The sequence below is a fragment of the Simochromis diagramma genome, unplaced genomic scaffold (genome assembly GCF_900408965.1).
Source record: "Simochromis diagramma unplaced genomic scaffold, fSimDia1.1 OVJJ01000205.1, whole genome shotgun sequence".
In the NCBI taxonomy this organism is placed as follows: Eukaryota; Metazoa; Chordata; class Actinopteri; order Cichliformes; family Cichlidae; genus Simochromis; species Simochromis diagramma.
In genome coordinates, this window is record NW_024386782.1 from 3,479,892 (window position 1) to 3,504,480 (window position 24,589).

Sequence of the window (24,589 nt, forward strand, 5' to 3'; positions counted from 1 at the left end):
TGCACAAACAAAAAAAAAAGTAGGCTTAATTTATTCTGTGCTTGGTTCAGGAAGTATAATCATGTGGCTGATTTATCCCTGGGCCTCCACCAGCACCCTTGTTTGCTCAGCCTCCCAATTTCTTCTAATGCCTTGCTGTGCTTAAACCCGACATTCTGCTTCATTACTTTATCAGCCCTCCTGTCACTTCTTTTATCAGCCCACGCGTGTCACTTCTAATGAAATAACGAGTCTTCACACTCTTGGCTACTCGTACACAGATTTGGACATGCTTGCATTGGAGAGCACAGAATGTGTGTTTTGTGGTGGGATGCGTTCAAGATCAAACATTTCGTTTTTGTTCATCTTGTGGCTCAATCCTCAAACACAGGTAATAACTCTTCCTCCTGCAGAACTCTTGGGTCCCAGGCTTGTTTTGGGAAGATGGATGGAGATTCATTTGGCTTCATTATAACGCCTGACTTATTTATAGCCTGCCTGCGCAGCGCCTCTTGGCCCACTGTGGCCCGGTAAGGATGCTGGAGGCTGCGGCATTGATGAAACATTCCTGTGTCCAGGGGGTATTCTCTGAGGAGAGCACTGCTTGTTTAAGGGAGGGTGATAATACAAGAACCATGGGCAATGCCACTGAAATCTAATTCCACCAGCCCTGCCTAGCTACAGCATTCCTACTTAAAAGCTTTTCATCTAGACTTGCGCTGTGGGGTGTTGGGCTTGGTTGTGATGCCACAAAGCCCAACATCATGAAAGCATGCGATGTGGTCTTGTCTTTTTCTGTGAAGGTAGTTTCCATAACAAACAAGTGAAGGGAAAGCTTGCTTAAAAATATTGAACCCCTAAAACACACTTATATATTCTGCCTATGCACAGTTTGGAGTTCCACAGCACCAATCCCAAAACCTTTATCTGGATCTCCCCCTTTAGCCTTAGAGATTACTGCTTCACAACCCTGGAGCAGGGATGCTGTCTGCCTGGTAATTTGATGGCTAATCCCCTGCCTCCTCCCTACAAATCTCTTCCCTGATAAAGGGGTTGCCTCTACATTAGTAAACATGGGAGACTTGGCCGCTTTGGCTGACTGTTAGACAAGAGGACTGGTTGAGGAAGGGGGAAGCTTATGGATAACCAGCGAGGAAAGCCCCTTTGCATTTTGTGCGATGAAATTGAATTCAAATATATGCCAAGTTGACTGTTTATACCAGAGAAAGGACTTTAAACTTGCTGTTAGAGCAATCTGTTTCTTGCATGAGGTAAATAATGCAGAACACATTTTTGTACTTGTTGGTCAAAGTCTTATAAAAATGATCCCTCTGGTTCAGTATCTCTTGAGCTTTGTGGTTTTAATGGTTTGACGGGGAGCTGTGAAAATGTGTGCTTTATAGAGCGATTCCATAAAAGTCATTGTTAATGCACATTCATTAGCTTTTTGACCCGAATATGTTATTCCAATGCTACTGCCACGACTAGACACGATGGCTCACTTAAAAGGAATTCGCTTTCTCAGATCTTACTTCACAGTATTACGCTGGCCTGTATAGACTCGGTACGTGACCGAGCATTACTGATTGCAGACTCAAGTGTTTCATTTGGTTTTAGCCTACATCCCCTGCATCATTTCTGGTTCCCGGCTCACTGTTTATCTCCTGTGATGGTGCATCAACAAAACGCTAAGCCTGGGAATCAAAGCTGACGCCTTCAGCCTAAACATGCTCAGCCAAGTTTAACAGGACTTGGCAAGATAGCATTTAACTAGTCTACGGGATGACCTCATCATGGCGACTGCAACATTGGCTGTGATGGCTTTTCATTTGCTGACCTGACAGAAGCACTTTAGGCGTCAGGGTGGATCTGTTGAGATGACTGACAGGACCTGTCCCTGCACGTCTTCTTGTACGCGGAACGTCCTGGTGTTCGGTTTAATCGTTGTCACAGAGTGAGATGACATGTCAGCAGAAATTTGGTGAGATCTCTGTTTTGAGCACTTTGCAAACAGTCTGAAATCACATCTAAACAGAGTGACTTCAGTAAAGGTCCCACATTGCATGTCTTTTTTGTTTTTTACGAACCCAAGATGTCTTTGAGCAGCATGTATGTGTATTAGTGACTATAAAGATTGGTTAGACCGTGAGTGAGGTTTACTTGGTTTTTTTTAGCTTTTTTTGTGTTTTTTCGTCTATAAATGGCAATAAATCTGTGGCATGTTATGTTCTACTTCACTTTTCTTCCTGTTCTTTGTGCTGCTGTAACATGTGAAACCACAAATGAAAGTCTATGTCAACTTTAGAACAGTTTACTGCATTGGATGTATTTGTAAGTTTGCACTGAATCTCTGAAGAAGCCCTTGTCTAATTATTATTTTATGAAGTGGATTCTTACCGAACAATTTGATTAGTCATTAAAATCGTCTGACTCATAGTCAGCCTGGATTTTCTCTAACTGGATGCGTCGATGAGGTCTGTAATCACACTGTGTGTACTGTGTGTGTGTTTTGTGTCAACGTCTTGTTAGTGAAGCTACAGAACAGTGACTCTACACTGGCGGTAATTGATAGTCTACGGGCTGTCTCAGCTGCAGGTAAATCCTATCTGTGTGGAAGGGGGTGGGGTAGAGGAGAGAGTATAAATAAGTCTTCCAAGGACTAAGGATTTCAGTATAACTAGAGGCAAAGGGTGATGGTTGAAGAAGTGTTTAATATGGTAGAGGTTTTCCTTTGCAGACACTTAAAATTCTTTCCAGGATAGCACAGGCTTGAATTTACATTTCAGCTTTATTTTCCCATGTTTCACAATATGTAATACCCCATGTTGTCTTTCTTTTGCATTTATTCCTTAAACTAGTGCATAAAAACAAAGTGCATGTGCTTAAGTGTGGCTTTTTCCTCCTTTGAAACACTTCCATCAGACTGGCAGTGAAAATGATTTTTGTGCTTTACCCAGAGAGATGGACCGTAGAGAGAAAGCAAGATAGAGCAAGAAGGGGCCGAGGGCCAGAGAGATTGGTCCCAGAGAGAGATTCATAGGTAGTAATGAGGACGTTGGTGAAGTGCAGGTCGTCGTGTTGTGGCTCTGGCCTGTCAGTATAATGGACCTTACTAGTCAGCTGGCGATCGATTGTACTGCTCACGACCTCGGCCGCCTGTTGTTCTTCACTCTTCCTGTCTGTCAACCTGCCACCCAGAGATGGAGGACGAAGCAGAATCTTTTCCCAGACGACAGATGCCGTGTCCAGATACTTTCTCATTACCTGAAAGGTGGCCTGAGGAGAGGAAGGCAGGTCTACCTCCAAATTTCCATCTAACACAATCTGAGCAGATAGCCAAGTACTATTTTAATTAATTATTACTATTGTAATTCATTTATTTTTTTTTGCCTGTGCCTAGTAAGCACCAATCAGAATTCAGTTGGTTTGGGACTACAACTAATCATCTACTTTTAATATTATTATTATTATATTATTGTTATTTTTAATAACAAGTTAATTTAAGTTAATTTGTTGTTTCTTGTTAAAGCACGTACAGCATTTAATATCAAATATAAACATCAGTTAATAACTTTCTGGTATTGTAAAATTTGGTTTTGTCTACCCTGATACTTGTCAATATCTCATGTTCATATCATGTAGAAGAATATGTTAGATTAGAAACTTATTGGCAGACATGCCGAGTTAGTTTAGAGCCTACATCTTCCTAATTGATAGCTCTAGAGCATAGTTACTTCCTGCTAGCATTATCCTCATTTGATGAACATTGTCCAAGCTGAGAGTCCCTGCTTCTCTTGCCCTTTATCGAATGGCCTCTGCCTATTCCACACTCATCTCTTTTACATTTTAAATCCTCCGGCCTCTGGAGAGCGATGGGGATATATGGTTCCATCTGCTCCAGCAGACTGGCTTGTGGCTGAGACAGAGAGAAAGAGACAGAGAAGAGGGCATGGTCAGGGAGAGAGAGGAGGAAGCAGGGGGATGGAGAAACGGAGACTGACAGAAAGACAGAACAGCTTATTAGAATCTGCCTCTTTTCACTCGTTAGACAGTAGCTGAGAGGATAGCCGTCTGGAATCCAAGGCAGGACACAAGTTGGACCAGGACCTTGAGGGATTTTGTTTTTTCCACATTTGCAATTGCAGCTAACCCAAGTTAAATCTGCCCAGTCTTAACTGTTTCAGGTTGGCCATGAGTCTTAGCTTTCCTTTGTGTAACACCTGGAGTTTTTGTTTCAGGGTAGAGCTCAGAATAGCATTCGTTTGTGTTCTTGTTTGTGCACCTGGTATAAATGCCTGATTGTATACAAGGTGCTTTTCCCACTATGCCTCGAGTTAGTCTAACCATTCTTTGTGTCAACACAGGGTTTGTTCTTCTGTACCTCAGACCGCAGTGGATTGTTTTCCCTTTTACTCTCACATGCCCTAATGTAGGGATAGATAATAAGTTATGTCAATGCACAGTTTCATCTGTGAGTTTTACCTTTGAGAACACAAAAGCCCATTCAGTAGGCTATTGTATAAAAAAGGACATTCTGTGTCATAAAATAAATACAGTCTACAGCTGCGCACCCTCACGTCTGTGTTTAGCGGTTGATTTTCAAAGGTGTTATTGTGGCTGACTTAGCAGTTCCTTCGAGGTAGATCTGCATAAACCGATGTAGTGAGATAAGGAGCTGCTTGCAAGATCGCAACATGATAAACATTCACTCCTTCATTTATGAATGACCACTTTTTCTTAATAGTCATCGGTAGAAGTCTGGTGAATATGTGCAATCAAAAGTTAGGGTGTGCAATATAGATATACCTCTCAATAAAAAAAGAAAAAAAAAACTATCTGTGTAATTAAGTTCTAGACACATCAAAGAATTTTATTAATTTTATGAAAAATTGCAAATCCAATAGTCTCTGAAGTCCTGCATTATTTTCTTTTATAGGATACACTAAAGTAAGGGAAGAAGCTTCGTAAATTATCTGCCAGTCTCATTATATACATCCTCATACACCCCAACCTTACTAAGCATTGTGGCAAACAATAACCAGAGTTGCTGTGCTGTCATCGAACACTAAGGCCACAGCTTCTTTCTCATGTCAGCCTCTGGAGGGTCCATGCCAGCCAAAGAACTTCACTCCCAGCGCTTTACAGTTACTAATCTGGGCTGACACCAAGCTGATTTACAATACCCCCTACCCCAAACAGTGACTGACTAGAGGTAATTGATTTAGAACAGTGCAGACACCCGCTGAATAGTATGAAATCCTCATACACTCTATACAAAGCTTGCTCCCATATTCCCACCTTAGTGCCAAATGTAAAAAAAGAAAAAATATATGCATTTAAAACTAAACTTCTTACAATATTTCCTTTTTGGAAAATTTCTGATGTTTCTGGACACTGCAGTCTGTCCACATTATATCCATGGATGAGCTGAACCTGAACAACTGCCTCTTGTTTGGCCAGTTATTGATCTATGGAGCTCTATATTTACCAGTCTTTGGGTGCACATGCCTTCACTCTGTTTGTCTTTTGCTGACTGAGACGAGGCTTTCTGCCCAGGGGGTGGGGGGGTGGGGGATTGAAGTCCTCTGCGTGGTGCGAAGGGGTGGAGGAGTGGGGGGTCCATGCCTTCTGTGCTGCCTGCCTAGTCATTTTATGGCACCATCTGTCCACAAGCTAACTGTCAAGTAGTGACGTCTTAGCTCATCTTTCTTGCCCAACAGTGCGAATTTTCTTTTGATATATATGTGCACATCTGCTGTTGAGAATGTGTCTCAGTTTATATTGCTAATTTAATGTTTGGCTATTTGCACAGAAGCAATTAATTATTCACTAATTCATTTCTAGACATCACTAAAATAAATACTAAACAAAAAGAAATCTTAAAACCTCTTTAAATCTCTCAGCTAGGGCAAGGCTATGGGCTTTATACACTATTAGAGACCCTGAAGTAAATAGAAAGCTTTGCTTTTACCATCCTCAGTTTTTAGGCCCCCACTTTGAGCAATTCTAGCTTGGCCTAAATAACATTAAGATTTTATGTTCAGTTGAAGTTGGAAGCTTATTCCCTTGGCCAATTACATTTAAACTCAATATTTAACATTGGTTGACATTTAATCCATGCCTTGGGTTATTTAAAATCTTGACTTTATTCTAAGAATATGATATGTCAGATAGATAGCTTTAGAATTATTTATGTCACCTTTTATTTAATAAATTGCATTCCTCGGGTGTCAGAAGTTAACATACATCCTATGCTTATTTGGTAGCATTGTCTTTACATTATTTAACATGGGTGAAATGTTTTGGTTATTCTGCAACAAGCTTTTCACAAATAACTCTGGAATTTTGCCTCATTCCTCCTAACATAGCTGATATAGACAAGCGAGGTTTGTAGGCCTCTTTTTTTGCACACACTTTTGAAGCGTTATCCACAAATCTATGTTGGACTTCAGCACCTCTACTTTCTAAGAGAAAGAAGAGGCAGCCTGGCCCCATGGATGTTATACTTGCATGCTGTTTGTACACATGAACTTTGTGCCTTTTTTGTTTGATTTTTTTCCCCCCTTTTTTTGGTCTTGTGTATTTAATTTTGTCAGAAGCTTTGGAACACATAACTTTAGTTTTAGTTTTTCCCAATACTTTCTCTAAACTTCTAACCATCCAAAGTTGTGCATCAGATTCTGTCAATTTAATGTAGGGGTTAGTACATTTGCCTAACATGTGAAAGAGCTCCAGTTCAAAACTGGGAAAAAGCACGGATCCATGGAACGGTTTGCTTCAAGTGTAAAATCTGTGCCAAATCAGAACATGCCGATTCATCCGCTGCGACGAGCCCTTGCGAATAAGGGAGCATCTGAAGGAAGCTTAAAACTGAGAAAAATCTGGCTGAAATTGTTGGAAAAACCTTCTGCTTATACTAGTTTTCTTCAAAAACTGTAGCTTACTATGAGAGAATCTCTAAAATTCACATTTAATTTTTCCATACAAGGCTTGTAGAGTTAAGAAACGGCCTTTAGATGACAGAGTGACATTTTTTTGTAATTCACCTTCTTACTTGAATGTTGGACTGTAGTTTTTAAAGTGAGCTGGTTTAAATGGGTGCTAAGGAAGGAAAAACTTTAAAAAATGCTATTTAATGCACTTGATTGGTTCATGTACATGCAGCATTTCTTTTATTTGATGAATGTATGTTTTACATTGAGCCTGCCTTTTGATTTATTGCAGACCCCTTTGGCCAGCAAGCACTTTGTTGTGTAAGCTATTTTCTCTTTGCTGTGGCGTTCCACAACGCCAATAATCCTTGTTCAATAAATTCAAATGGAAGCGACACTTTGGTATGTCTTCTCTACTATGTGTAGTACATATCATTGTAATTCATTCCCAGATTGATTTGCAGTTGAAAAGATTGGTAGCCCAACAGAGCCGATTGTAAATCCACACTCGGAAATTTATGGAAGTGTCGGAATTTTTGTTAAATGTTCATATAATCAGGCCAAATTGCAGATGATAGTGTATCATATGGGAAAAGCCAATATGCAGTGGTGTTTGTATTCTGCTGAGAGGCAAGTTGGCGCTTGCGTTAGACAATAACAGTAGCGTGATGCATCACGTCCGCCCCTCATGCGTCACAAATGACGCCAAAACGCATCATGGAGACTGCGTAAATGTCGACTTAAAATTTACACATCTTCTATATTGCCTCATTATTAAAGAGTGGTAAATAAACTTCTAGACAGAAAGATACCTTTATCGTGTGATTTATTACACATGCTTTCATTGTAGGTCAGCACAATCAAAAATTGCTCAACTTAAGTGCACAAGTCTGTTGTAGGTGTCTTTTAGTCTTGTAATCTTGAGCTCGGCAATAATGTGTTAACAATTAACTCTGTGGTATCAGCTTGTAAACAGAATGGCTGTAAAATTCGATAGGTCACAGGACATTACCCTTTGTTAGGGGGGATTTCAGTGCAGTCTTGTTGCAGCTCTGTAAAAAGGACGTGCACCATCAAGTCTGTAGACACAGCAAGGCTTTTCGAGTCGGAGGGAAAACCTAATTTGGTTACTTTGCACTTTCATTTTACAATATGGTGCTCACCATCTTGGAGTAATTCTCACAGGTGTTGTGATATTGTGTTCACTGCTGAGGTTTAAAAAAAAAAAAAAAAAAAGGGAGTGCGAGCCTTCTAGGGCATGGAAAACTAATCAACGGCCAAAACACCGCTGTTGAAATTCAGCTTGTAACTGTGTTTATGGAGCCTTTGCCGGTTACGCCAACACAAACCTCTTTGGTCTGGGTTTATCAGCCCCAGAGACGGCCGTGATTAGCTCCCCACGCTGCTAGCCATATATCTCAGCTGTCCCACCTCCCAGCGTTCAGGATGACCCATTAAATAGAGACGGAGAAATAGAGAACATGAGTAGGAGGGTTAGAGACATTGGAGAGCAGAAATGCTACCTGTAGTTAGCGTAATAGTAGTGTTTACTCAGGCTGCGCGCTCTCTCTGTGTGCAGCTGCATTGTCTGTCTGCCAACTGACATTTCTGTATGGGTGGCCACACCCTTGCCACACACATTCACAGGGACTAATAACCTAAATGACAAGCAACTGACGTGGACGACAAACAAGGCAACCGGGATAGGTGTCTGTTAAGTGTCTATATTCCCCTTCCTTTTGAGCTCACTCAAAGCTCTTTTGTCCTCTACAGTTTACTATTTTAGATATTACCCTGCCATTGTTTCTTTGTTAATTACATCACTAAACCGCTTACTCTTCTGCCTATTGTATCGTATGTAGCTCCACAGACACTTAAGGCTCAAAAAGCTTCCATAAGAAGTAAGTCACTGTATGCCCTGTTGAATGGGAGCATTATATTTAGGCTCATTTCTGCTTCATCAGTTCAATAACTGATTCTTCTCTTTCATGTTCCCTTTGTGTTTCACCAAGCTGCCATTCCTGCAGAATCACTTCCCTATAGGATGCGTGGTCTTGGCATTTTGACAAATTGGAGAGAACCACAGTCGCACCATAAATTGTGTTTCGCCTAGCTGCGGGCCTCCGAATCATTACTTACATCTCAAACTATGTGGAGTAAATTAAAAGAAAGAAAGAAAGAAAAAGTCTGGGTTTGTTGAGAATGTCTGCACTTTAACAGCAGTTTTCTAGTCTAGGAAACTTGAGACTGGAATTTATTAATCCTGGCCTCCCCTTAGTTTATTAAAAAAATGTGTGTGTGTTACAAGTGATAATGAGGTGGAGGACACAAACAAATCTATGGCTTTGCCGCATTTATTATTTCCCTGAATCTGGACACCTTGTCATGGGTGGTTTGCTAATTGTGTTTCCATAAACTTGCCTACAGTAGAAATTCTGTTCATTATAAACTGCTTTAACTTGACAGCGGAGTATGTTTGGTTTAAACCAATATATATATGTATATAAGTAGGAAATGTCAAACCAAATATTGTTAGCTAGAAAATTAATCTTGACAGATCTAAAATATGCAGAACTTCGATGCATGTTTTCACATTGTAATTCATGAAGAATCAGCTTTGTTTGTGCACTTCATTTTCAAACTGGATTAATTGTTGTTGCTGTAAAACAGTTTATCTCCTGAATTTAGCCGACTAATTATTGTGAACATTAATTATCGTCTCTCAGCTGAAATGATCCGGACGATCAGTTAAGCAGTAAATATGCACTGGTTACTTTGTCACTCTTTCGCGCACACAAATCAGGCTTTGGGGTGAAATCATTAGCGAGACAGAAGGATTCATATACAGTTGCACGGGGGCAGACAGCCACCCCTAAATGTTTCTACTGTTTTTCTCGCGCTCTCCCACGTCCTCGCAAACAATGCCCCCTTGTGTGCCGAGCCACTTGCTCAGATTTCGAATCACACTGCACCCTTTCCACTTTGGTGCCCTGTCCTCCTCTCGTTTGCACTGCTGCCAGAACACAAATGGACACAGTGGCAAGTGTTGTCCCGTAGTATTCGTGTGCAGCAGGGAGGGACCAGGCTACACTGGGATAAATAAGTAGGTAAATAAATAAAGAATAAACCTCACTCTAGGAATTTGTCTCATTGAAGATGAAAAGCATCTGCCTCTCTCTGGCATCTGCTGCGAAAGATATCCCTCCACCGCTAAGGGTTTGGAGCACGGCAAGTAGCCAGCTCTATCAGCCTCGCTCTTTCTCTACCCACCAACGTGAACCAGCGCAGCACTGGTGTACACAGAAACGAACGTCAAAACAAATTTGTCGGCAAACAAACTTTTTTCTTTTTTTCTTTTTGCAAAGCTAACTTGAGGTATTAGCTTGAAATAAAAACGGGTTCTAAATGTCTTTAATACCAGTTACAGAGTGGTGGTGTGATCCAGTTCTTTGGCACCCTGAGCAGAGTGTTTGTGTATCCTTTTCTTCCCCACACTGCAACAGCTCTAACACAGCGACAATAAACCGCTTTCTCATTACCAGTTAAGGTGAAAGGCGCAGAGGGAGGCTTCTTTTTTAAATTATTTTGCCACAGGGGTTTTAAATGATTTCCGCTGCACTTGTGGGTATTCTCCAAAACTCTGCGTGCAGGGAGGAGTATAATACAGTTTGATACGATCACAGCTTGAACTTTCACTGACGATAGATGATGTCGACTGTACACAGTGTTTGGAAATTCCTTAGATGCCAAGTTTGTTAAGAATAAAAAAAAAAGATTGGCTTTGCAGACATAAAAGCCTTGAGGAACATTCCTTTAAGTGACAAACGGTGATAAAGAGCTAGCTGTCAGTGATGGCTGTCTGCTACTGTGGCCAGGTGAGGCATGAGCAGGGACTCGCGTGCATTCCTTCACATAGCTTTAACTCGGTCGTGCCTGCTTTTTTTTGTTTGCCCAGTGACATGTCAAAGGAGGTGAAAGCAGATCTCAGATAAAGAAAAATAACTTTATCTAATAGCTATTGTATAGACTGTTTTCAGCTGCCTTGTTTAACAAAGAGGGCGGTCGAAGAGTTGCCCGTTGTGTGCATTTTTGTTTTTTATTCGTTTCTACCCGCATTGAAACAGCCACATGAGTAATGGGCTGCTCAACACCTCCACAGGATTAGAGCCCACAGCATTAAGAGTTTTTTTTCCTCCACGAGATACTGGAGGCATTGTGTTCCTGATGCTCTAACATATTTAGCTAAACTGAATAGACTGGAGCTGACTGGCCACCCAGCAAGCCTCAGGATATTCCACTTTGTGAGCTCTTTGTCTTTTAACACATATCGGCAAACGGCACTGTGTAGCGACCGCAGTGAACTGAGCAGTGAGACTGAACAAGACCGACTTAGATTTTGTTTTTTTTCACTTCAGTTCTTCTTGTAGAAGCTTTGTACAGAATCATCACCAGGCTGCTCTCTTTAAGACAAAAGTAGATTTAGTCAAACTTTCAGAACTTTTCTCATTTAAATTCAGTTTTTTTAAGTCCTCTGGAGATTCTGCTTTAATTCCATCAAAAGAGAGATATCTATCTATACCATATTGTGCTCTCTTTTACAGCATTATGATTACTCATCGCAGATGGCCATGGGCAAGAGAGTAGGGATAAGAAATTTAGTTAGCTCATTAATGGAGATACGCAGTTACTTTGTTTATAATAGCATTAGGCATCGAAACTGGAGGCTGTAACAAACTTAAGGTCATATATCTAAATTCTTAATCAGTTGGCTTAGTAATCTTCCTTCACTAAATCTAATTCCTGAAAAGACAAAGCATCGGTTCTTGTGCCATTCCATTTGAGGGACAGCTTTTGATTTTTCTGTTTCCACTTAACACAAAGGAGAAATGCTCTCTGTCTCGTTTAATTGTTGTTCATTTGTGGCACACCTGCCGCTGGCTTGTTGGTCAGCCATGTCCCCCTTGGGGTGTGTTATATGTTAAGTGTTTATGTATGCATACATGTCACTCTGAGATCACTGCACTTTGTGTGATTCGAACCCATCTGGTCACTGTTTCAATTTCCTAATGGGGGGAACATTAAGGTGGTCCTTGGGGAGTTGTGTTTAGTTGGTCCACTGGGGGTTTTAACTGATCCCCTTTGTAAGAGGTGCGCTGAGAGGCTTAAGTTCGCCTCCACCTCCCCTTTTGTTCTTTTTATTTTTTCCCAATAATTTCTCTGTAAAGCTGTGCAGCATTTGTTCCCCCCGACTCCTTTGCTGATGTACTTTTTGTGTTACATTCACTTTGCTTACTTCCCCCTGCCCCGAGCAGGATTTGTTGTGGGTACTAGATGCCTTGTTGATCGCGAGCAAAGATCTCCAGCAACGTTTGCTGTTGTTTTCTTACAAGTATACAAAGATTCTGTGTCTTTGGTTCTGCTTTGCGACTTGCTTTTGATATTTCTGCATTACTGTGTTATTATGCTCATTCAAATATATGCAAATATAGCGTGAGTTTGAATACTAATGGTTCTGTACCCCTGTTCTGCATGTGTTTGCTCTCCCAGGTGTTAGTCTTTGATCCTGTCAGAGTGGGACGTGTCTAGCAGGGGACTGAGGAGGGAGCAGTGCCAACTTGGAACATGGTGCCTAATATTCACCTGGCAGGGCCCCTTCTCCCCAGAGGGGCGTTGCTGTTCCTGCTTTTACTCAGCTGCATAGTCTTCTCTTCTCTAGCAGACAGTAAGTATGCTCATGTACCTGTGAAGTTCTGCCCTGGCTTTCTCACCGTCTAATAACACATTAAGCTTCATTTAGATGCGTTCTCTTGATTTAAAAGGACTGCCGTACCTATAAGTGAAATTTAACACATAACAAAGGTGCACTTTAACTGAATACATCAGGAGAGCAAGCTCTCACGCTGTGCAGAGCAGAGCTTTGTTTAAAATAGAATATAGATTCCATTTACATTTCATGCCTTCAGTGGATTCCAGCAAACAGAAATAGCTGCTTGTCTAATGCGTGTCCCCAAGTATAAAGAGCTTTAACATCTCAACTAAAAATAAGCACACAATGCAGGCAGCGGAGATCCATCGGCCTCTGTGCCCGGTTGTCAATCCGAGTGACAGTTTTGGCTCAAAGAAAGCGCTCCAAGAGATATGTCACCTCAGCTGTACCTTTGGGTCTCGGGCGCAGCCAAGAAGCACTGCCCTGCCAAAGACGGGGTCAGGGACGAAATTAATTCAACACATGACCTCACCTACAGTGCTGTCATAGGGTCACTGTAATTCAATTATACCCCAACCCCTCCTGTTCCCCCACCCGAATGCAGCCACTGCCCTGTCCTTTCAAACATGTTTCGAATAGGATTTGTTTTTCTGTACCCTTTGTCTTTTCCCGCTCGGCTCTGTGCTATCATCCTTGTCTCTTGTGGCGTGTCTACTCTTGACCAGCATCGCTCTGAACTTGACCTTGCAGAAAAGTTTTACAGGCCTTTTGTTTTTCTTGGGGTCTGGCAAGTCTGTCTCTGCTCTGCTTCTAGGTTGATTGGATGGAATTGAATCTTGAGTGAAGCTGTTGTGCTCAACTTGGATACTAATTATGGATGATCCAAAATAAAACTACTGTATCCTTCTACAAAATAAAAAAAATCATTAACAATTGATCCAAATTTGAAAAAAGTATGAGTTGCTGGAAGTTATAAAGAAAATTCATATTTGGTCTTTGAATAACTGGCAGAGTGCTCTTCTATAAAAAGGGAGAAAGACGTGCAATGTCAGACGTCTATTTGCGTGCGTGCACCTTGTTAACTGTGATATTATGTTGTATACTTGTGCTGTTTATGCCACAAGTAAAAGCATGTGCTTTTTAGAGATCATCAAGTTAAAAAATGCAACGTCATGGGCATAGAAGAAATTAAGATGGTATATAAATGTGCTGATTCTTTCACGCACCAGTCTGGATGGTTCTACGGGCCGGAGATATACACAGCTAACCAGAATAGTGTTTAATCTGTTCAAACAAAGCATTAATGTTTAACCTAAATCTTGATTTTTTGTTTTTTGTTTGTTTGTTTTTTTTACCCCACCCCTGTCTCTGTCTTAGTTGTATTTAGTGTGAAACATTTAATTTAAAGTACAAATGTAGTCTGATGTGACAAGCTGGCACATGTGCATATATTCATAGACAAATAAGGGACACATCATAAAGTAACTTACAGAAAAGCCTGACTGTGGTCTGGGGTTAAATACGCATGTAGTTTAGTGTAAGCACATATGGGGAAAAAGGCCCAGACTACTATTATCCAGACTGTAAAGCAAACAGACATAGAATTAAAATAAGACACTGGGGGGTGAGAGGGGGGTGTAAAAATAACACCTCCCACTAATGGCAGGTTTGTGTGCATTTCTGTGCCTATAATTTGTATGTAACTCAGTTATGTGAGCCTGATGTTTTGGGTTTGGATTTCCTGTATTACAGAGCAGACACCAGACAGATATTATGGGCGGAGTACCTGGCAAGTTTCTGATTACATGGATTCAGTCTGATGCTCTTGTCTCCCCCTTGAACAAGTTAGGCGGGCAGAGAAACCACACGTAGCAAACATGTGTCAGCGGTGTCAGAACACACCCTTGGATAGAAACCATACATTAGTCTTTATCTATATAAATATATATATAGTTTATTATCTGATACATTTCAAAATTTGTTTCCATACTATTTGTTTGGCGTGACACTTAAAGATGGCACAATTCATCATGATTTAGCAGCACGGGTACAGGAAACTCTCCACGAGCCCTATCAGTGTTATAGCCTTCTGACATCATTCATCTTACAGCATCATTGAATAGGCGTACAATACAGAGTGATTACTCTGAGTGCTGATCACAGACGTCCCATCGATCCCCAGGGAGCTCTGCCTAATCAACTAGCTCTCTATACATCCTCCTTCTACACAATAGGCCTCTGGCCCACAAGGTCAGCCTCAAAGTCACATACCCAGCACTTAAATGTAATGGTTATCTTTTTGTAGCGCTGTCATTGTGAGTTATTTCATTGGCTTTAATAAGCTTTTGATGTATGTGTCTCCTCTCGCTCTTCTCATGTTATAATCTTGGGTTGCTTTTCATGTGAGGTGCGGCAAGACTGCTGAGTCTTCTTTTGTGTCCGGGCCTTTTCTTGTCACTCTACTTCAGCTGTATCATAATTAACAAGTTTAAAATAACTTTTCTCTGTCCCACAATGCATCTTCGAGATTCTTATTTATGATCCTTGCACTGCAAATAGAGTAATTGCAGATTACCAGTGCTTTTAACTATTGTTTCATTGTTACTGAACAATGGCTCGACCATAAATAACAGGTATCCCATGTGCAATCTATGCTATATATTTAAACAGTAGTTTTTTGTTCTTTTTGGCTTTAAACAAAGGCTTTCCCTTTAACAAGGCACAGAATTTTTTATTATTCTTTAAAACAGCCTTTAAATCCATGTAATGTGCTCAGGAAACCTATGAAACACTCTTCACAGAGTGATTTCTAAATTTGCTACAATGGACTGATGCCAAAGTGGTTTGGAGATGGGTGACCAGATGGGGGGCTGGGGGGGGGGCAAAAATTGGATTGTGTTTTTAAGTGTCCATATGGTCACCCAGTTCAGAAACTGACAGGGATAGAAATTGATTCTTTTTTAATTAAAAGTAACCATATCCACCTTGGAGAGCCACTTGGAGAGTAATGCAGTTAGCGCACAGCTGGGGTCCACACACATCATACAGGCAGGCACAATGAGAGAGGAGGCAAACAATACAAAATGTACTCTGAGGAAGCAGCGGCGAAAAGCATCATATAGGGTAAGAGGACAACATGTATAAGATAAAGTGCCCGAGGAACAAATCTTAGAGGTTGGAGAGAATTATCGGAAGTTGTTTTCATAAGCCAGCGCAGCAATGTCAGAATAGAGGGAGGAAAGGGGCATCAGAGGTTAATGATGTGAGATTAATAGTTTAATTAGGGAGCTCAACAGCAGAGCCACAGGCAGTCACCCAAACCTTATGCTGTGTCCTGGTTTCAGAATTGCCACAGGACGACAGGCGTTTCCTAGTGTCTAGTGTCCTTCCAGAGAAGGGCACATGAGAAAAAGACATTGCAGTTCTCTGATCATCATCATATTCTTATTGCCAAAAGAAACATTAGTTCCCTTAATGTACCACAGTAGCTCTTACAGGCCTTTTACGTGTTAAATTGAAATTCATGGTAGCTGGCTCTAAATTAGACACAATTAGACAACTTAGAGGCGCACACCTACGTATTGTTTGCTTTCAGAGTGTCCTGCGTTTACAGGCATTTATCTCAACCCTAATGGCCTGGATATATGTCAAGTGGGATATATTTTGTTTGCAAATGATCACCTAAGACTATAAATCATAAGGGGGGCACCAGAGAACATGCACGCCCGTTTAAAACCACATGTTGTTGTGTTTTATGTTCCTCCTGTAACATAATTTAATTTCCCCCTCAATTTTGATTAGTGGAGAGTTGAATTACTTAAGACCTCCAGGCCATGTGGGTGTGAAGACGGAAACAATGGTTGGGGCTCTTGTGGTCTCAGAGGGAAGGCTAATCTAGGGGAGGCAAATTAATGAGGTTAGTTGGGTCGCAAGGGGGTGTGCGGTGATGGATGATGAGCTAACCCCAAAATGGAATCTCTGAAGAAGCTAGGAGCCATCTCAGCAGCTGAGCCCCAAACACACAGTCTCCCGGGATCGCTTAACACACTTAACATCTTCTGCACGCTATTCTATTAATGTCAGGGTCCGAGCCAAGGATAGACTTTAACTAGCAGCATTAACAAAGCCCCCCAACAGTCAATGAGTTGCACTTTGTGCTGGTAGAAACTTTGGATTTCAATATGCTTTATTATATATTCACAGTGGTTTCAGAATGTCCTTCTCCAGCTTCATATTTTGTTTTACTGAGTATCCCCAGGTTACCACCCACACATGCCTTCAAATGCAACAGTGAGTTATCCTTCTTGGTTTCAAAAAGAGGGGAAAGACACTTAAGTGACAGTGCAAATGAGAACATTTCAGCAAGCGAACTAAACAAACATGTGAGTTGATGTTGCCCCAGGGTTATGCAGATGAGCTTTGGAGTTTGACACCTTACCGTAGCATGTTTTTTCTAGTAGGTGGGGATAGTGGCACCGAGATGGAAAACATACTCGCTGAAGATGGGGACCTTTTTTTTTTTTTGAATTTCACATTTACATCATTCACATTATGTGATAGACTTTGTGCCAGTTATATTCAGAAAATAATGTAATGAGTCTCCCACCAGCAAGCAATTATGAGTGTTAGCTCTGAGGAAGGGAAACTGTAAAATACATATTATGGTTTGCCCTCATTTCATAATGCTAATTCAAAAAAAAGGGAAAACGGCATCTGCAACAAAAATAGTTTTATCTTCAGAGAGCGCAACAAAGAAATCATAGTGGAGTTTCTGCCTTTATCTAATCTCTGTGAAATCTTTACCTTAAGGACTCATGTGGGTTGAAAGAAGTTGCAGGTAGTGAATCATCTTTGACTAGATCTAGGTTAGGCGCCAGTTTAAATGCCACAGGTAATAAAACACCTCAGACTCCCAATCGTGTGATATCAGGAACACCCACATTCTCACCATCAAAAAGTACACAATGAAACATTTATCCTTCCATATTTTTTAAACAGTTCCTATAAATGCCCACTCGAAGCAGAAGTCACCACAGCACATGGTTGTTTTTTTTTTCTTCAAATGTCATAATTTGACTGACAGTCAAGAAGAGATGCACAGGGTTGAGAGATACCTCCCTCGTTCCTAATCGGCCCGAGAAGATGAAAGCTATTACATTAATGTTGCTCACACTGGGAAGAAAGGAATGAAGGATAATTGCACTTAGAGTTCTTTTTCTTCTCCACTGCCTTGAATAATTCAGGGAAAGCTGGAAGGCCTGATAGAAAGCCTGTCTTCGTGTTCCAGGGGGGGCACTGAAAGTTTGATGTTTTTCTTTTCTCTTGTCTCTGCTATAGGTTTTGACATTTTGTCTTAAGTACAGTATCTCGGTCGTGATGAATCACATTACTCTCGAGATTTCACTTACGTTCTGATAACACATATAAAGCTCCATCAATCTTCAGCCACTATGCTACCATTCTAAGAAAGTAAGTTCCTTTGCTGTCTGTGTTATCATAAGGGACTGCAGCGTGAACTGACTATTAATGAGCTGGAGATGATAGTGCACCATCCACAAAAGCGTTTCTTGGGTCTGAAACAAAGTAAGGTGACAATACTAGACAGTGAACTTACAGGCAAAAATAAATTGGTTACTGTTTTGAGATTACGGCGGTGGCTGTAGTTAGTAGCAAATGATCTGCTAATCAGATGGTTGGTGGTTCGATCCTTGGCCGCTCCAGTCTGCATGAACCACAAGTTGATCTCTGATTTATTTCTTCAGACTGCGACTGTTAGATACGTGGGTGAGGCATGTTGTATAAATCATGTAAAGTAGAACATAGGAAGAACCAGTCCATATAATATATTATGTTTGTTTCTTTGTTTGGTAGGAAAAAAGGTCAAAGCTTTTATTGGTTTCTGCTCCTTAAATTTGAAGATTTCATGCTTTTCTGTGTTTTGCATGAAATATCATAGTAGTTAAAACTATGTGTTTGGGTTTTGCACTGTTCACCATATTAACTGCAGCATTTGGTTGTGGGACTAGAATAGGCATTTTGGCATTTTCTAATGATAAAAAAGAAGAAATAATGCAGATTAATTGATGAAAAATATGAGCTGCAGCCGTAATTTACACTGCATGAAATTAAATAGCTGTTGAACTGCTGCACTGTTTGCACAGAGACAGTTGCACTTCTGTCTCCTTATATCGATGTTTAAGGCTTTTAAAAGCCCCGATAGTAAAGCTTCGTCATACTTCCACTCCTATGGCTCTTCCCCGATAACTGTAAAATGTGCTATGTACAACACAATGCTTGGCATTCAGCTGTAAAAACCATAGTGCAGATAGCACACATGATGTTTATTGGTTTAAACAAACAGCCTGAAGTGCAGTTGACTTTATCGGGGTAAATAACTTGCAGGGGAGGCAGCTTTATATGGCATTAATTGCAAACAAGTTGGCTGCTAATGGGCTGAAAAGGCCTTAATGGAAGTGTTCCATTAAAACAACCAGTGCTGATGCCATCAGACAAATTTACACTAAGTGTTGCCTCATGAAAATGATAACTTGCTAATCCATTATTAATAAGAATTAATGGTTTTCACTGTGCCATGTGCGTATCGATCCCTGATACTCTACACTACTGAGTAGCTCTCATTGGGCACTCTGGCAAGCTTGGGAATAGACTAATTGTTAGCCACACAAGTGCCATTTACGCAACTCTCCCCGCTGTCTCTGCTTTTATTACCAGCATTGCTCTGAGGCCCCCGACTAGGAAAAAGGCAAACTGAATGGCTGCTTAGGAAAGTATGATGCATACAAAAGGTGTTAGCCAGAGTCAACAAAAGAAAATATCACTAGTAAATGAATGAAGGTTGTAACAGTTTTTCAGTTTTATAAGCTCAAGCATGAGACACAAAGCACAGCTCATTGCTTTTACTGTGCATACTGATCATACAAACTGACATGTCACTGAGATTATTTCTGAGCCAGGACAAACCCAGATCTCTTGCCCTCCTGCAGTTCAGAAACCCCAATACCTTTTATCTGTCTAATGACCTCAGACCTCACAAATGCTGCTGCAGGCTTTGGGTTAAATGAGAGAAGCTTTTTAATCCCCCCTCCATACATAGCCTTTAGGCTCCTTTGGTGTTTTCTAAAAGCAGGATCTATAGAGATTTGTCAATACCCCGCGCCCGAGGTCATATTTAAATTTCACATTAGTAGTGCAGAAAAATCCACCTTACACTCAATACGCTCAATCACCACACTAATCACAAATGCTAAATATTGTTACTTGATTAAGCTGGCACTTTATATGACGTTTTTGAACAAAAAGGCCTAGCATTTGTTTCCCTAATAACCCTTCAATTTGTTTGATAATGAGGTTAATGCCTTTCTGTATTTGTGGGGGTACACCAGAAACACCTATTAGTCCAAAACCGAGTGTTTTTCACTCTCATGTATTGTTTTGAGCTTTGATTAATTCATTTATTCCATTCATTAGTTCTAACATGAAAGGCTTTTTGCTCTAGTAAAAATTTTTTCAGTTCCACCAACCAGGCTGCTGTTTGTGTACAGCAGCACTGTTTTGCATGTAGGATCTTTCTGGTTTATTTATTTGGTAATTAAAACAGTCATTTGAGTAATTTTGATTTTGATAACCCAGTTTAGTGATACTAATTAAAGCATTGTTGTATTATGGCCAAATTCTGGTAAATAAGCAATACTCGTGAGCCAGTAACCCCAACCCTACGATTCTGGCAGCTTGCAGCAAAGCACTATGCCTGACAGTTATGGCAGCACTTTCCACACATTGCCAGAGAGAAGAGCGCATGCGTTAAAGCCTTGTCAAGATATGAGTTTTGAATGTGTTGTATCAAAGTATAAAGAGAGTGCAGCCCAAAACTCGTAGTCAGTGGCTGAGAGAAAGATTTGCATAGGTAGGCTTATGTGTTTTCCACCTCGTCATTGTTTTCGTGTGACAACTGTCTGACAGCCAGGAAAATGGGACACAGGCAAAGAAAAAAGGTTGAGTCTGGATTTTGTCTGTCTAAGAAAAGAACTGACAAACCCAACAGTTTGATATCACCCTTCAGTGGTGGCTGTGCTGACAGAGGAACACCAACTCTCGCAGTTCAAAAGTAAATGCCTCTGTCCTTTCAGTGGAGTGTGGTAGGACCACCATTAACCCCATGTATAAGTCTGTGGTTCGGGGTCACCGCAGTGACTTGTGATTTTGTGATTGATGCTCGGTGAGATCTGGATTAACGATGGAGAGCTCTGAATTTGCCACAGTTTAGCCCGTGAGTCACAGGTCAACTATCGAAATTCAGGGGAAGCTTGTTTAAGAGGATTAATACGGGAAAAGCTCCATGAGTCCAGTTTCCACTGTTTTTCTGTTTATCCTTAAAATCCTAAAGATTTCTAAGATCCAGCAGTTTCTAACTTAAATGAGTGTGGCAATACACAAGCTTATGTCCTTTAATTTGAATCATGTGCGCTGAACTATTTTAATACTGTCTGATCCTTCATCCGTGCAACAAAGTGAAAACCCTGACATCAGTCTGAATGCTGCTGCAACAGACAGATGTTGGCAGCAACTCTTCTAAGACTGATGGCTGATAATCAGGGTTTGAGCATTCCAATGCACCACCCAAGCGCAGGCTCAGGCATGCTCAGGCATACACTCTTAATGCTTATCAGGGTGGACTTGTTAACTCAGGTGTCTTGCCGCCACATGCATGTGTGTCACAGCCACAATCTGATGCTATAGATTATTGTGCTTTCGCAGTTGCTGAATCTTTTTTCTAAAACTTGTTCCTGAAAATAACCAGGACAAAAAAAAAAAAATCAAAAATCGAATTCAAATGTCAGGTGAGTTTGGGGACAAGATCAACATCAGGTTGACTTCCCATTAACACTTTACTGTGCTGTAGTACATTTGATTTGTTTTGGTTTTTTTTAAGGTGTTACATTTTTTTAGACCGTTATATGACCGTTATGTGCCGTTACATGGCATTTAAACAACATGACATCATCACAAGAGACAAACACGTTTACCTTTCGTAACACACTCTTATGAGTTTTTTAGCTTTTATTTGACCTACACTGCCGTTATGTTATATTATATTTTTTATCCTAAGTACTGGCAACGTTGTCTCAGCTTTGAAAGAATAAATATGTGCTTGCTGTTCATTTCATTTTAAACTAAGAAAGTCATGATATCATGTCAAGACTTGAAATTAATATTAAATTTCATGAAATTTTTAAATTTAATGTCAAAAGATTTCATTTTGAATCCTCTGCAATGGTTTGAAAAAAAAAAGATATTTTAGCAGAAATAACCTCAAATCAATAGAATTTGCATATTTTCACAAAGGTCACTAGAAAATATTGACGTCTGCATGTCGATCAATTATTCTGTGGTGTTTCACACCGTGGTAGTGCCTTTCTTCCTCCAACCAGTTGAATTTAAATATGTGTAACATATGGTATGTATGCATGCACACGCAACTGCCTGCAGGCTTGCCGTGTCCTTTTATTGTAAAACTGCTGCATTGCATTGAAGGGAGCACCTCTGTGGATATGTCCTCAAGCAAGGACAGCCAACACCACCTCTGTCTCTCTCTCTTTAGCCAAGTGAGTGCAGAGTGTGATGATGTAGCAGGTGGAGCTTCTTTTTCTGAAAAAATTACAGCGTTGTGCTAACCAGATAGTGAACCTCCCCACATGCTTCTTTTCCAAAAAAAATACAAATGTTATGCTATAACAAGAAACAGTGGTGGAAGCCATTGCTGGATTTCTCCCCAGCGTGTACTCAGAGATGGGAAGCTGGCGTCTCCTGTGTGTACACGCCATAATGATTTACCCCCTTGTGCATGTCTCCATGGGGCAGTCTGCTCATCTGTGGTCTAGGTGTTCCCTACCTCCCTTTTTAATGACTCTGGAGATGAAACACGAGCTGACAGAGCTGCAATAGGGACATTGTGTCATGGTGCCGAAGACAAGATTATGCACATCTGAGGCTGTAGATAAAGCATAAAGCATTGCAGTTGTTACGTAGAGCTAAGATATGCACATTGTAGCATCACGTCAGCCTTGACAGGCTGTTGAAACACTCCATTGTCGTATGTACAATGGTGCTGAGTGTGTTGCCCTGTAGAACCCTAAAGGCAAACGGGAGAAATCACAGTTGGAGGTGTTCTCCCCGGCAGTACAGTATCAAATCATAGCTGGCACTCTCCAATTTTGGGATATGCCAACTATTTGATAGCTAAACAGCCCAATTAACAGAAGTGTATTTTTTTTCTAGTGAGAAACTTTGTCGTGTTTTAAACCATGTGTCAGGTTAAAGGTAAGAACATGATACAGTGACAAGCACACAAAGACTAGACGTGTCTCTCATGACTGAGCTGCAGGTGTGCACAGCAACAATGCCTGTGTGGGTTTTCTCAGGGTTGCCTTTGTGTGGAGAAAAGTGACACCGATAGATAAGTTCTCCCTCTAGTCTCAGCCTCTTTCCCTGTCAATAACTTATTTCCCTTACTCTATCCCTTTCACCTCGTCTTCCTCAGGCTTGCCAAGTTTCGTCAAATCCCCTGAGGATCAGACGGGCATCTCGGGCGGAGTTGCATCGTTTGTGTGCCAAGCCACAGGGGAGCCGAAACCAAGAATCACCTGGATGAAGAAAGGCAAGAAAGTCAGCTCCCAGCGCTTCGAGGTGGGCACTCATGCGTGACTTTCACATCTCTGAGCACCTTTGCATGTACAAACATAATGCAGGCAGGAGCAAACGCAGCACGTTAGACTGCTTTTATAACCTCTCATTGAGACCAGACGCATCCACACGTGCGTGCGGACTAGCAGCATTCACACAAATGACACATTCACACAGGACGCACAATGGCTTGCCCCTGTTATTGAGCATCACACCGACTCTTCAGTTCTCCAAGGGAACCTAGACAATCTTCCTTTCTCTTTAATCTCCCTCCATCTTGATTTATGTAGTCTGTTTCATCTCTGTTTGTTTTTTCACACGCTCATCCTTTCCCCCGTGTCCCCCGGCTACATCATCTCTGGGCACGCACCACTGTAACGTATGTGATGTATTTCCCCTCCCACTTGTGCTCCCCTTTGAAGATGAGGGGATACTTTAGCTGGGGGTTCTCGCCGTTTCTGGCCACTCCTACCTCTGTGACATTACATAACTGTGGTACCTGAGGAGCTATTGGTTTGTACTTCTTCTGTTCTGTGTCAGTGTTTTTAGACGTGGCCTCAGCTGATTTTTCCTTTTGATTAAGAGGGGATTGAAGGGATACATAGAAACTAGTAAAAGAGCACCAATGACAAATAAAAAATGCTTCACCTCCCACATTAGAAAAAAAAATCAAGTAATCTGCATGTAGGAATGTATGTTGTTTACATCGCATAATAAAGGTAGTGTAATATCAAGGCCACTAAAAATGGAGTTCCTGCATCTTTACTTTCCTGTGGGGTTTTTTCAGGTGATTGAATTTGACGACGGTTCGGGCTCCGTACTGCGGATCCAACCTCTGCGCACGCACAGAGACGAAGCCATTTACGAGTGCACGGCCACTAACAGCGCCGGCGAGATCAACACCAGTGCCAAGCTTACAGTGCTTGAAGGTAAGATAAGTCTCCTGCTTTTTCCACTTGGTTTCTCTCTCCACACTTGCTTTCACTGTGGTCCTTTTTTTCCTGCTGCTTGTGGTTTTCAAATCCTTTATGTCAATATATAAGGAAATAGGAGTGTTTGCTTTAATAATTCATACATATGAAATTGGTGGAATTCCTGGTATTGCCCTTGCCAAGGAGGAACAGCAGTATCTTAATTTGCAAGGTTAAACATTTTTTTAAAATAAGCTAGCGGCTCAGCAAATGTGTGAGCTGCAATCTTTAGCTTATGTTTTTATATATTTTGACAATTTTATACAGTTTTTGGGTATAACACGAGATCTTTCAGCTGG

The 24,589-nt window shown here is 41.0% G+C and overlaps 1 protein-coding gene across 21 annotated transcripts in view; it reads left to right on the forward strand.

The window, feature by feature from the left end:
* The window catches only part of LOC120724413 (receptor-type tyrosine-protein phosphatase F), a 156,633-nt gene that overhangs the window by 45,017 nt on the left and 87,027 nt on the right, over positions 1-24,589 (forward strand). For all 21 annotated transcript variants that reach the window (XM_040016616.1, XM_040016655.1, XM_040016641.1 and 18 more), the window contains exons 2-4: positions 12,459-12,633; positions 23,177-23,322; positions 24,107-24,248. In XM_040016616.1, the coding sequence (XP_039872550.1) occupies positions 12,534-12,633; positions 23,177-23,322; positions 24,107-24,248 (388 nt within the window). In that variant the 5' untranslated portion in view covers positions 12,459-12,533. The remainder of the gene's footprint in view (positions 1-12,458; positions 12,634-23,176; positions 23,323-24,106; positions 24,249-24,589) is intronic.